General features: G+C 36.0%; 2 protein-coding genes across 2 annotated transcripts; both read right to left on the bottom strand.

Annotated features, from left to right (window-relative positions):
- Window positions 1-1281: 1281 nt before the first annotated feature.
- LOC133314702 (uncharacterized) lies at window positions 1282-1794 on the bottom strand. Its single transcript, XM_061516223.1, has one exon. It carries the CDS (start codon window positions 1792-1794, stop codon window positions 1282-1284), a length of 513 nt encoding a protein of 170 aa, XP_061372207.1.
- A 632-nt stretch (window positions 1795-2426) lies between these two features.
- On the bottom strand, window positions 2427-11279 carry LOC133314701 (uncharacterized). The gene is made up of 9 exons (XM_061516221.1): window positions 11026-11279; window positions 7251-10507; window positions 7083-7169; window positions 6782-6934; window positions 6157-6320; window positions 5930-6077; window positions 4052-4174; window positions 3874-3961; window positions 2427-2970 (listed from the first exon to the last, which is right to left on the bottom strand). Exons 2-9 carry the CDS (start codon window positions 10182-10184, stop codon window positions 2762-2764), a joined length of 3906 nt encoding a protein of 1301 aa, XP_061372205.1. The 5' UTR covers window positions 10185-10507; window positions 11026-11279; the 3' UTR covers window positions 2427-2761.
- Between the last annotated feature and the right edge of the window lie 2102 nt (window positions 11280-13381).

Below are 13381 nucleotides of genomic sequence, written 5' to 3'. Positions count from 1 at the left end.
CCACAGTCAGAAAATAACGATATCCATCAACAGAAACAGGTATAAATGGCCCCCAAATATCACAATGAATAAGGTCACAAAGATGAGAAGATAATTTTGGATTTAACAGAAAAGATAAACATTTTTGCTTGGCTAATGGACAAACAGTACATTGCAAAGAATCAGAAAAGGATCAAGGTGTAAACAATTTTTCATTGATGATAATACGGGTAAAGACAAGTGTCCTAATCTTGAGTGCCACAAGGCAACTTTCTTTGAAATAACAGAAAAACAAAGGGGTGGGGGAACATGACTATGAGGGAGAAGAGCTTCTGAATCAAGGATGTAAAGACCATGGGTGAGACTAGCAATCCCAATCGTTTTCCCTGATACTCGTTCTTGGAGAAAACAATGTGAAGAAAAAAAGTGAGCAACAATGTCTGAAGTACGTGTAAGAGCATTGATGCTAAGAAGATTAAAAGAAAATTTAGGAACAAACAAAACATCAGAAAGAATAAGACGTGCAAAGAGCATAAAGGAACCCTTAGCTGCAACCGGAACAACCGTGCCATTAGGAAGAGACACGACTGATTCGGAAGTAGGAAGAGATGTCGTGGATGACAAAGGGGTATAGGAGACAGGATGGGTAGCTCCAGTGTCCAGAACCCAGCAAGATGAAGACAAGAGGGAAGGAAACTCACCACTGAAGCTGGCAACGGTAGGATTAATGTCTATTGGTGGAGATGATGGTTGAGAGGAAAAAGAAGATGGGTTAGGGTTCGGTGAGATGAGGGAAAAAAGCTGTTGATATTATTGGGGAGTGAACGTTGGTGAGGATAAATCAGGGATGGGTGAAACGACATCGTTGGATTGAGGAGTTATAGTGGGCCTAGCCGGTTTGGGTTTATACCCGGGTGGAAAACCATGTAACTTGAAACACTTATCTTTTGTATGGCCCAAAGTATTACAGTAAGTGCAAAAGGGAAGCTGACGTCGTTGAGGCACACCAGCGGCAGCAGCAACAGACGGCGGTGGAACATTGAGAAGCGGTGGAGAAGCTTCTTGAACAACTAAAACAAAAGAAGTGATCTCCCATTTACGTTCTTCTTGTAACACCATGGAAAAAATTATGGATAAAGAAGGGAGAGGATCCATGAGAAGGATCTGAGCTCTAATTAAAGAATAAGAGTCATTCAAACCCATGAGAAATTGCATGGCATAATTCTGATCACGATAATTGGTGATGGATCGTAAGGCACCACAAGTGCATGGGTAAGATGGTGAATAATCAAGGAGTTCATCCTATAAGATCTTCAAACGGGTATAATAGCCATTGACGGTGAGAGCACCTTGTTGCAGAGAGGAAATTTGGAGTTTCAGCTGAGATATGCGAGGACCGTTGGCCTGATGAAAATGATTGCGAATATCGTTCCAAATATCATAGGCATTGATGAAGTACATCAAACTATAAGCGATATCTTTTGAAACAGAGTTCAGAAGCCATGAAATCACCATTGAATTGCAACGATTCCAGGCATTGAACAAGAGATTATCCGGTGAAGGCCGAGGAAGAGTGCCATCAACAAAGGGAGATTTGTTTTTCGCTGTTAAAGCAATGACCATAGCTCGCAACCAAGAATTGAAATTAGAGCCGGTCAGCGAGTGAGTGACTAAGATCAATATTGGATGATCACCATTGCTAAGATAATAGGGGCTTCTGGAATCATCGACTGAATTCGAAGAACCAGAAGATGTGCCACCACTGGGATTGGAATTAGTGGAAGTATTATTACTAGTACCACTACCACGAGCCATGGAGAAAGGCAAGGGCAGGGATCAGAGAATTACTACTGATACCATTTTACAAATAGAGAAACAAAATGCAGCAGAAAAATAAAGACTGATTGTATTCATTGTACTCATCAACAGTGATGTGATTTCCTATTATATAGGAAGTTTACAGATGATAACTAACTTCCGTAAAATGCGCAAGAGGAAAAACAGAAATGACCAAAACAGAAAAATGAGTAACAGACAGCAACAGAGAAGGTAAATGGAAAAATGAATTTTCTATCTTTAATAGACTACAAGAATTTTTGAGAAAATTGAGAACGAAGTAACTTAGAATGATAATCCATTGAATCATTTGGATAACAACTTAATTATCTTTAAAAAAATTGAGAAAATAGAAATGCCTTAAGCAAAAACTGGGGGGAGAAGCGAGGATAGAAATAGCTAATCTTTATTGAAGAAAATTTGTTCTTCATAATATTATTATTGTTCTCATTATATTATTTTTAATTATCACTTTGATAAATATGTGCGGAACTTCCATTGCTTTTATTTTCAATCATCAACTCAATGTATTATTATTGTTCTGATTGTGTTTCTTTTCTTGGTCATGTGGAACTTATTTCACTCAAAAACTTAATATTCTCTCTTATTTCACTCAAATAAATCAAAACATGTTTACAAGCACTATGGTCTGTATATATACGCTAAAAGACACCTTTTCTTTGACAAAATGTTCGATCATGCACCCACCAAGTACAAAAGTTGATAGATCTAGACAACTATACCATGATCTCAACCTCAGCTTTTACAAGAAAGAATAAACAAATGAAGATATCATAGCGAACAGAAATTACAAGAAAAAATAGGTAAAGTGTGTTGTGATAACCCTTAAAGCATGCCAACCCCAAACTTGACTGCTTCTTTAAAAGACACTATACAATGAAAGTCCTGTACAATCAAACATGACTGCAGAAAATGTGCCTTGGTTTCAAGAAGCACTATTGGGGCTTAACTTCCATGCTTGATAATTCCCTTTAGTTTGAAGGGCCATAGACATAGATCTCAACCTGTCAGTTATCTCTGTGAATGACGGTCGTCTTTCGGGGTCCGGTGACCAACACTCTTCCATGAGCTTCCTCCATTCAGGATCACAGCGTTCTGGAACAGGTGGTCGAAGTGTGTTCTTTACAATACCCCCTAAATGAAATATGTCACCAAAAGAGAAGCAAATCAGTAATGGAAGTAACACATCTATTACCAACTTATTTTTGTTGAATCCATGGCATCCATTTAATCAAGGTAGAAACATAACCATAAATTTAAACCCAATGAAATTGTCAAGGATCATTGCATCCTTGGCACAAGTGCAGTCATAACTCGTACGTCAAGCTAATCTGAGAATTTGAAATATTTTTCTATATCCAGATAAGTCCTTAATAGTGGTAATTACAGTTTGTTGAGTGTAACAGTCAATAGTCTTGTCTGGTCAGTTTCAAACAGCAACATGCCTAGTGAATTTACAGTCCAGCATTGAACAAGTAAGCATAGAAGCAATAGTTTCTCATTTCTCACTGGGACTTCTTGCAAACCATTCCAGCCATCATCTGAGTTGAAAGTTTAAAAAATACCAACATTGATTAAATGGAAAAACCCCGATACACAAGGTTCGCTGACTTGCGAGGGTAAAAGTGAATGTCGATTGTACACAACCTTTACCCCTACATATTTGCAAAGACACGGTTTCTCAAACTCAAACTCGTGACTTTTCGGTCACAAAAAGGAACTTTACTGCTGCTCCAAGAATCAACCTCACCAACATTGGTTAAAGATTAAAAGAAAAACATGTCATGCCCTAAATATCCTCTATTACACCTGGCAAGTTTTGTAAAGTGTTGATAACTGGATGAGCCAAACTCTGCATTCTAATACTAGATTAATACAGGAGTAAAAACTTGAAGAAATGCAATTTAGCCAAAGCAAGCTGACAACCCAAAGTGGAGAAATTTCATCATAAAATGAATACCATTTGGTAAGGCATAAGTCATGTAATGAGGTAAAAAAATGTAGGACTAACAAAGAAAATGTAGGACATAATCTTACCAATAATGGCACCACAATGCATATCTGCATAAGGTTCTTCCCCTGTCAATAACTCCCACATTGAGATGCCAAATGAGAAAACGTCAACCTGTCAAAGTCATTCCACTAGCTAAATTCCTGCCAAAAGATTCATTGGTTCCTCTATATTGCTAAACTTCATATGAATGGTCCCAGTTACCTTTTCAGAAACCCGGTTGCTACTACCATTCAACAGCTCCGGCGCCATCCATGGAAGGGTTCCTCGCACACCCCCAGATACAAGGGTATTGCGTTTAATTCTTGATAATCCAAAATCTCCAACCTGGGAAAAAATATTCAACAAACAAAAGTTGCAAAATGAAAAACAAAAAATAGTCACAGTAAGACAATTACAAATAATTTTAGTAAATCGGCAGACTAATATGACTACTATTTTTTCATTGATGAAGTAAGTAGTACTTTTTTTTTTCCTTGGGCTTTTAGCACAAAAATAATCAACTATATAAGCACAAAAGGAAGTTCACTCAAAAATCCTGTTCATGATTAGAGGGGTAAGGCAGCCAGTATAGCTTGCTGTTGAGAGATAAAGGAAACAATAGAGAGTTCTAGGGTTTAAAAAACTCTCAAATTCGGAATTAAATACATTCAAAGGAAAAACACTATGTATAATATTGATAATTCGAGAGATAAGTTCTATCCCTTCTACACGTACCAAGCAGTTTCATAGACACAATAAATATTGACCAGCATAAAGGCCCCCTTCTAGTGTTTCGTAATCCATATTGTATCATAATAGGACTCCTTTTTTTTTCTTTTTCTGGTAAATGTATCATAATATAACTTTAATTGTACAACGATTACCTTGACACTACCTAAAACAATGAAATGATACCTCCCCCTAACATAATTCCAGATAAAATTACAATGAAATCATCAAAGACCAAAACATCAATATGATAATAAAAATATTCATTCTTGAAATATTCCATTTCATATAAAATGATAATAAAAACATTCATTCTTAATATGATCTACAAGGTGTGTGTGTTTAGCTAAAAAATGGAACATGGAACAATTTCCAAATTCAACACACCAAGCCTGTGATCTGGAATATTCTAAGAGACTTTGGGTCTTCTTTTGTAGAATTTTCCTTCTCGGCTTCCTCAAGTAATAAATCTTATTCCATTCAAAAGTCCACAATTTCTCTTTCCAGTCTCCACCACATTTATGGCTTGACTACATTGTTGAATATCATCACGATAAACACCATAGATTGGTAGAGACTTCCACTGAAAACAAATGGACCACTGGTTTATTCTCTAAGATTCTAACATGACCCTCAAATGGTTGGGTTCAAAGTATGGATAAAGCACAGATTAACACTACCTTGTGCTGAAATTTAATTTAATAATAATAATGAAGAATGGGGTTGGCAAAGATCAAACTCCTTTATCACTTAGACATTGAGGTTTTAATTTGTAATGTGGCTTGAATTTATTTTCAGCTTAGCCCGACATACTCAACAAGAATTTTCCAGAAATTTCGGAAAATTTTTATCAGTATACTAAGTCTCAGATACAGTATCATGAAAGGAGTTTGCATCACCTTCATCATAAAGTTCATTTTCTTGACAACTTTCCAGAATGTCCAAAGGGTTGTGGTCACTTTCTATAATCTCCATATTGCTTTCCACTGTTTGTCAATTTAATGCTTGTACTCATGACACAATCTTCAAGCATATGCTGCAGAGTTTAATTCATTTCTTTTCTACATCTCTCCATGGCTCCAATACTAATTGACATAAGGCGGAAAGAGGAGAATATAACTTGAGACAGAGAGTTGAAGGATAAGGGTTTAGAAATCTCTCAAATCATTTCAAACTACCTAGATCACTGTGCTTGGTTTATGATTCTATTCTCAGTTCCGAAATATGCTGTTTCACTCTTTCATAAGAGCCTTTTATAGCTTATTGTCATCAGAAAAAATTAAGCAAATGAGTTAGCACCATGACAAGCCTTATGATTTCATCTCTATTCTAATGTTAAACAAGATGAAACCTGACGAATTGAATTCTTACCTTGCATATGGGTCGTTGTGGATCCCTTAGATTGACAAGCAAATTGTCACATTTCAAATCAAAATGGACAATATTTTTTGAGTGCAAATACTCCATACCAAAAGCAGCATCCATTGCAATTATTAGCTTTTTACGACGATCCAGTAATCTGCATAAAGAGTTGGATATTCAGTGTGTGCATAATTAACTTATTCAAAATTCAGAGAAAATGGACTAAGTTAGGGTACCTGTCTTTCTTAACAAGCACATGCCTAAGGGAGCCATTGACCATATACTCGGTTACAGTTGCCAAGGTTCCACCAGCCCCATCTGGTACTATTCCATAAAATGCGACCACATTGGGATGGTGAAGATTTGAGAGGATATGTGCCTCTCTCCAGAAGTCTTTTGCCTAACCAAGCCAAGAGACATTATCAGATTAATGTACATAGTTTTTTTTGAATAGAAATGGGCAGAGCTAATTTTGAAACTGGAATATAATTTTTTTAATGAGCATTACTTATATTTTCAGAAAATCTGCAAAATAGTATGCAAGACTTCTCATTTTATCTTATGGTCCAAATTTAACAACTTATGTTTTAAATCATTTGAATTTGGGACATCAGTAGAATTCAATTTCCATGATAATATACATAGGAATGTACATACATAAAGATATAGAAGGGAGAGGGAGAGGGAGAGGGAATGAGGGATGAAGGGACAGCGAGAGTGAATTTGGATTTAACCCTGGTCTCATCCCTCCACTTTAATTATAGGAAGTAACATTAAACCTATGGGTAAATAGAGATGTAAAATATGTATGTTATCATAATACAAAATGGCATTGAAAAGAAAATTGCACTGAAGACTCACCAACCGTTCTTGCTCAGAAGCTCTCCCTGCAAAGCAACTCTTTTTGATTCTCTTTATAGCAACATCTGTTCCCCGCCATTTTCCATGAAAAACAGTTCCATAAGTACCAGATCCTAACTCTGTAAGTTCTTCAAGATCAGCATTCCTTATTATCTGAATGACATAACATTAAAAGTCAGTTAGAGGAAAACCATATGATATATTGCAAAAAAGCACACGAAGATGGAAATTATTTAGCAAGTCATAAACTCATCAATAATAATCAGCTGTAAGAAGAAGATACACATCAATGATGGTCAACCTGCAAACCATATATGCTGGCTTCCATTTCTGCTATCATTGCATCAGAAAGGAAGTCACTCTTGTCTGTTTGATCGTCTTTAAAATCCTGTAAATGAAAATAAAAGATTCAGAAACCATAAATATATCATCATAAACTCTAGTAAGATTTCAGTTTTTCCTACCCTACCTCAGGTTCATCAGACTCAGGGATGATGCTCTCTGCTTCAGTAGGTGATGGGGATACAACATCACTTCCAACTTCATCCACAATATGTGAGGTTCCTACCAATGAAGACTCAATATGTTTAGGAACAACACCAGTCACGTCTTCTACTATGAAAAATGGCTCCACTGGGTTTACATCATTACACCTTTCTAAATTTTTAGATTGTCCCGACATTATATCTTCAACTTTTGACTTTCCAGAGGCAGAGTGTTCATGGATAAACTGATCAACCATTTGATCAGTGCTGGCAGTCAAGTCATCCAGAAAAGGTGCCTTTTTAAAAGAAATATTCTTGCTTGGATTATCCAGACCATTCATAGGAAAGTTTAAACTTGGACCAAGATTATCATGAATTACAGGAGGATACAAAATTGCAGAGCTTACTATCGGATTTTCAAGAAAACCTGTAGCCATCAGATTACTAGAAGGCTGAATTTGAGCAGATTCAAGATAATCTGGGTCAATGGACAGCTCAAACGTATGACCTCCCAGAGAACTTTTGTCAAAAGAGTTTTCTTCACATTTTAAAATTGGAGCATTTAAATCAAAATTTCTGGTCACTGAAAAATCAATTCCTTGTTCACCATTCAGACCTTCAGCCAAAGTACATTTCTTGCCAACATTAGTCCTTTGGCTCAAGCCAAGAAGATCAGACGGGTTCTTGTCCGCAAGATTTTTTAGGGAGAGTCCCATCATGCCTGATGACGGGGGAACTATATCCTTTGAAGGTAGTACCCAATTCTTTTGCATATTAATATTAGCATTTAAGTTATTAGCAGGGAAGGAGTCCAAAAGATGCAATTCAGTCCCATGTCCCATATCCATGATAGACGATTTCCCCTCATAAATCTTGCTATCCTTCTTGGGAATAGGATTCCTTTCTTCAATTATCTTCATCCTTTCTAAATTCACAGAACTTTCCTTAATATCCTTCGCTACAAATGTAGATCCTCTTAAGTCAGTTTGAGCAATAAGGTACTTCTTTTCAGTTAAAATGCTATCCTTATGAAAAGGATCATTCATTCCTAATGATTCTGAATATGGAGAAGAAGATGCTACATCTTGCCATCTTCGCATCTCAGCTGACTCAACTTTTGGTATCTTACACTCCATTTGAGGATGACAGAGAATGGAATCATGCTGATGCTCCATAAGGTTCACTTGCGAGACACTAGAGAGTAACGTTGAAGGTAATTGAGCCTTTTTCAGGTTCCAGGAGAAAGATTGGCCAATTCCTTCTTGTGAGGTGTAACCAGACCTTGCTCCAGTCTCGTGCAACTGTGAATCAGAAAAAGCATGAGGCATCCCATGAGGGGAGTCAGTAGTTTCATAAGACTCAGCATGTTGACAGATTGGATCATCCAAGCATGAAAGAGGATTTCCAGAGTAGAATCTTCTTTCCTTATTCAAGGGCCCTCCCCCAAAAATTTCATCACAGTAACCATCACTTGGGTTAACATATACAGGAGTCAATAATTCTTTTTCTGGGTTGTAGTTGTCAAAACGCCGTTCATTGAGCTTCATGGGCTGACCAACAACACCGTGTTTATGTTGATAAGGGTATCTGCAATCAGCAGTATTTATGCTGGAGTTCTCAGGGTGTAGCTGAGCAGTAATATATGATGTGTTGCTCTCAAGACTTCCCTGGCATGAGTTATTGTCAAGCAATTGTACATAACCTGTGCCAGAACCAGCTACCTGAATTGGAGTAGAAGAAATTGGGAAGGATCTTTGCACATTAAGGGAATCATTCAGAATTCCATCTGGATTTAAAGCATTAATACCATCCCTTATCTCCAAAGGAGAAGAGGCATTTGGAGAAGTTTTTTGAAAAACTGAAGCAAAATTCAAACTTGCAACAGACTGACTTGTTTCATTTGTCAAACCCTGCCCACCAATGTTTTTCCTAGGACTAGGGTCTACTATGCCATTCACGGCAACAACATATTGGTAATCAGGATCACTCTGCTGAACAGTGCTCACCTCTGTTGACGATGTCTCTTCAGATTCACCCAAAGGAACCAAAAAAATTCTTAGCTTTTGAGAACCTTCATGCCTTTCAAGCCCATGGTATTCCTCTATCATATTTTGAAGGTCCTCATCAGATGAAACAGATATTAGAGCATCAAGATCCTCCCCAGGAAGTTGGTATTTGATTGTGTGATGTTGAATGCAAACACCCAAGGTCTTCTTCACTAGCTCCTCCCATGAAATATCCTTTCGGATAGATATAATGTGTGTCTCACCCCCTACATATCTGAGTTTCCCATCACTGGGCCTTGGTAATATTTTTCCACCAAAGCTGCACAGAAACTTCATTTTCCCAGACACAGAATCATCTAAAATTCCAGAACCAGAAAACCCATTGGTCTGAGAAGATTCATATCTGAGAAGGGGTGATACAGCTGGCCCAATACCAGGTTGGTCACCAATTGATTCACGAACAGCCTTCCTCAATGCATGGCAACTATCACCATCTCCCTTTTGAATTTTGCTTAAAATGTTAACAGAAGCCCAATTTTCCATCTCCTGTGCAGGCTGTTTTATGGAGACAAAGTCTGATATGTCAGAAGCACACTCAGAGTCCATTCTCCTCAACCCCAAAATATTTGTAAGATCCTCATATCTCACGGGGCCACTCTCCCTATTCAACCCAACCCTATTCTCATGATTTCGAGGTATATCAGGTGAAACAGGAACTCTTCGTGCAGCAATTCCATCATGACCAAAATTCACAGCAAATTCTTCCCCTGCCTGTAGAGAGATATTACTATGCATTTGTTGTCCTGTATTTGCAACACCACCGCGCAATTCTGGCCGGGTGTTTTGAGGAAACAAGCCAGGGTCCTCCCCAGTGTTGGTACCAAACAACTTTCCTGTCTTATTTAGTGCCATAATAACAGTTTCTCAGCTGCTCAAGCTGCTAATTCTTTTCACAGAATGCTGATATAATAATAAGGCTAGAAATGTAAACAGCTGACTTACCCACAAATTCATGTTCAATTTTTCCTGCCTATTGACACTCAAATTCTCAATTCAACCTCAAATTACCATCTCAAGATATATTGGAGGATACTGAACTGCAGCAAGAAATCCTGTACACAGTTTCACAACCACAACCAAAGAGATCTGGACCACACGTTCCAGCAATCGAACATGGAATCAATCTAGACACCAGAAGATAACATAAAATCCCCACTAATTTCAAGTTTATCTACCTGCATATACATAAACCAACTAATCTTGGATTATTTACAAGGGCCAAGAGTAACTATAACAAACTGAGGAGTCACACAACCAGCAATATGACAAGAAATCTCTCTATCACCAACCATCCAAAAGAACCAAATTCCATAACATATACAACAACGAATCAGAAGCAACAAACACTAAAAAAATTTCAACCAGTGCATGCATGAATTCAAGATGGGTATCAATAAAAACTCAAAATTGTCCAGATTGAAAAAAGCGGGCACCAAAAACAGCAAAGAACAAGCAACAAACATTTCCAAGCTGTGCATGCAAGAACTCAACACGGAATATCCAACAAAATCCAAAATTTTCCAGATTAAAAAGGTGGGCACCCAACAAACAGTGGACATTTTTTCAAGCTGTTCATGCAATAATTAAACATGGGTATCAATCAAAATGCAAAATTTTCCAAGGTATGCACCCAATAGAAATGTTAAAAATTAAAAATAAAATTAAAAAATAAATAACAACGCAAAGGAACTACCTGATGATCAGCAGAATTGGCACAATTGGAGCAAATATAATCGAATCAGAGTTGAGAAAAAGGAAAAAAAAATAAAAAGTGGGGTTGGATCAATGATTTGATTTCAGATAAGATTGAGATGATGAATGGGGGAAAAGGGTGAACGTAGCTTACGCACGAAGGTTCAATCTCGGGCTTCGGAAAACAACATTGGAGAAATGGCGAGAATTAAGCAGCAATAGCAACACAAGAAGGCCTTAACCATGAAAACAAAGTTGGATCTCAATTCTCAACACAACACAAAACACACAATCACACACTATTTCTCTCTATGTTGTTGTATTCTTGTTCCTACGTGGACACATTCTTTTTGGTTTGAAAATTTTTCTGGGAAAACAATGATCAGAAAAATAATAAAGTATTTCAAAAGGAAGAGAGAGAGATAAAAATAAAAAAAATAAAAAAATCGCCCCAAAAGACTCTTTCAGGCCACCCTCCAACTTTTCTCATAAATTATTCTAAAATTCTGTTCTCTATTTTATTTTTTCAGTTACATATTATTATATATGTCTGTTGTAGATTTTTTCTGACTTTTATGAAAGTGATATATTATTTGTTATATTATTTTTTTATAATTATTATACTTGTCTTTTTTATTAAAATAAAGTTTTAAAAAAATAGGTAACTTTTTTCTTTTGACCCTTCGTAAATTACAAAATGAAGTGTTCTTCATAGACGGCCTCTCATCTCATGTAGTGATGTGTCACTTCTCAAAAATTAAAAATAACTACGTGCTTCCATCAAATAGAAGTATTCTTATTTTGGTAACACTTGTATTACTATTAGTCTAATACACACGTCCAAATGGGATAATGCTTTTTAAGATTTCAATCATATCCCATATTCTATAGATCCCTTTAATTTAATTTTAGATTTGAGTTTCTCTATTTTTCGCAGAGGTTGTGATTTTTAGGAATTGAATTTATAATTCTTTGGGCAGATCATTTTTAATTAAATAAAGTATTTTGTAAAGTACACATCATAGAATAAAAAGATAATTAATAAGAGAGGAGAAAATTTATTTTCTAGGGTTGTTTATTGGGTGAGTTTCAGGATGCTTTTAAAACTTTCTGTCTATCAAAGCTGTGAGTTGAGGAAATATTTTTCTTCAACCTAGCCCAGCCTAAGTTCATGTCGGATTGGTTAGGTTGGGTCAAAAAGTTTTTTTGCTAAAAAAAAAATAAATATATGAAATTAAAATATTATTATGTGTGACACGTGTGATTAAAACCATCATACGTCCCATATGAATTAAGAAAAGTTAGCATAGTCAGTTTTAAACCAAGATACATAAATCTAAAAGTTCTTATTACATCGACCTAAGTTTGAGATAAACTAAAGTATGCTAAGTTCCAAAAGTCATAATTAATTAATGAGTTTGTTTTTTCTAAAGTTACTTTAGATAACTTTATTTAATATTCACCAAAACGACGTTGTTTTGGGACGGAAATCATGGTGTTTTTGTAATTTTAATTTATTTCAAGGTTATAATAGTCTTTATCATTCTAATTTTTTAATATTTCAACTCCAAAACGACGTCATTTCGATGAACATTAGACAAAGTTGTCTAAAATAACATCAGAAACTTTTTCTCTTAATAAATTACATAAGTTAATTAAAGTTATTGTTATAATGACCCTAAATGGTAAATCTTAATTAGAGATTTAATTTAAGGATTTAAATGTCATAATTAGATTCAATGAGTGATTCCGAGTATTTTGACTGTAATCATGACTATGTTATGAACAGTGCGTTCTGCCGGAGAATTTACAGTTTTGTGAATTAACCGGTAGAGCTTAAAAGAGCAAAATAATTTTAGAGACATAATTTGATAATTCTGACGACAAATATGAGTTCAGAACGAAAAATTGTATAGTCTGGCACTTTCCGTGAAAATCTCGTGAATAGTGTTTCTACCAGGTATTTTGTACTGCTGTTTAAGCAACCGGTAGAGTCCAGAAATAAATAATTGATGAAATAAGAATAAGAAAGTCCAATATATGCCAAGCAAGTCAATATAGGCCCAAGAAAATGATAAGTTTATAAGTTTTAAGTTTCGTAAGTAAATGAAGTACAATTAGTGATGCATAGTGCATTTCGTCAAAAACGGTGCAAAAACCATACTGTGAATTATGAATATTGTTCCTTAGGAAATAAAAATTAATGTAAATGATTTTAGAAAAATAAAAATATGTTTGTAGCTTTAAGTTGGTTCCGGGGCAATTTAAGTAAAAATACGCGAAAGAAAAACAACCGGTAAAAAGAGCCACCTATACATACATGTCCCACTCCCTTAAGTGAGCACTATTCACTCACA

The sequence above is a fragment of the Gastrolobium bilobum genome, unplaced genomic scaffold (assembly GCF_033153095.1).
Source record: "Gastrolobium bilobum isolate Gb01-03AN ecotype WA unplaced genomic scaffold, APGP_CSIRO_Gbil_v1 utg7360, whole genome shotgun sequence".
Lineage (NCBI taxonomy): Eukaryota > Viridiplantae > Streptophyta > Magnoliopsida > Fabales > Fabaceae > Gastrolobium > Gastrolobium bilobum.
This window is presented reverse-complemented; position numbering and strand designations above follow the sequence as displayed.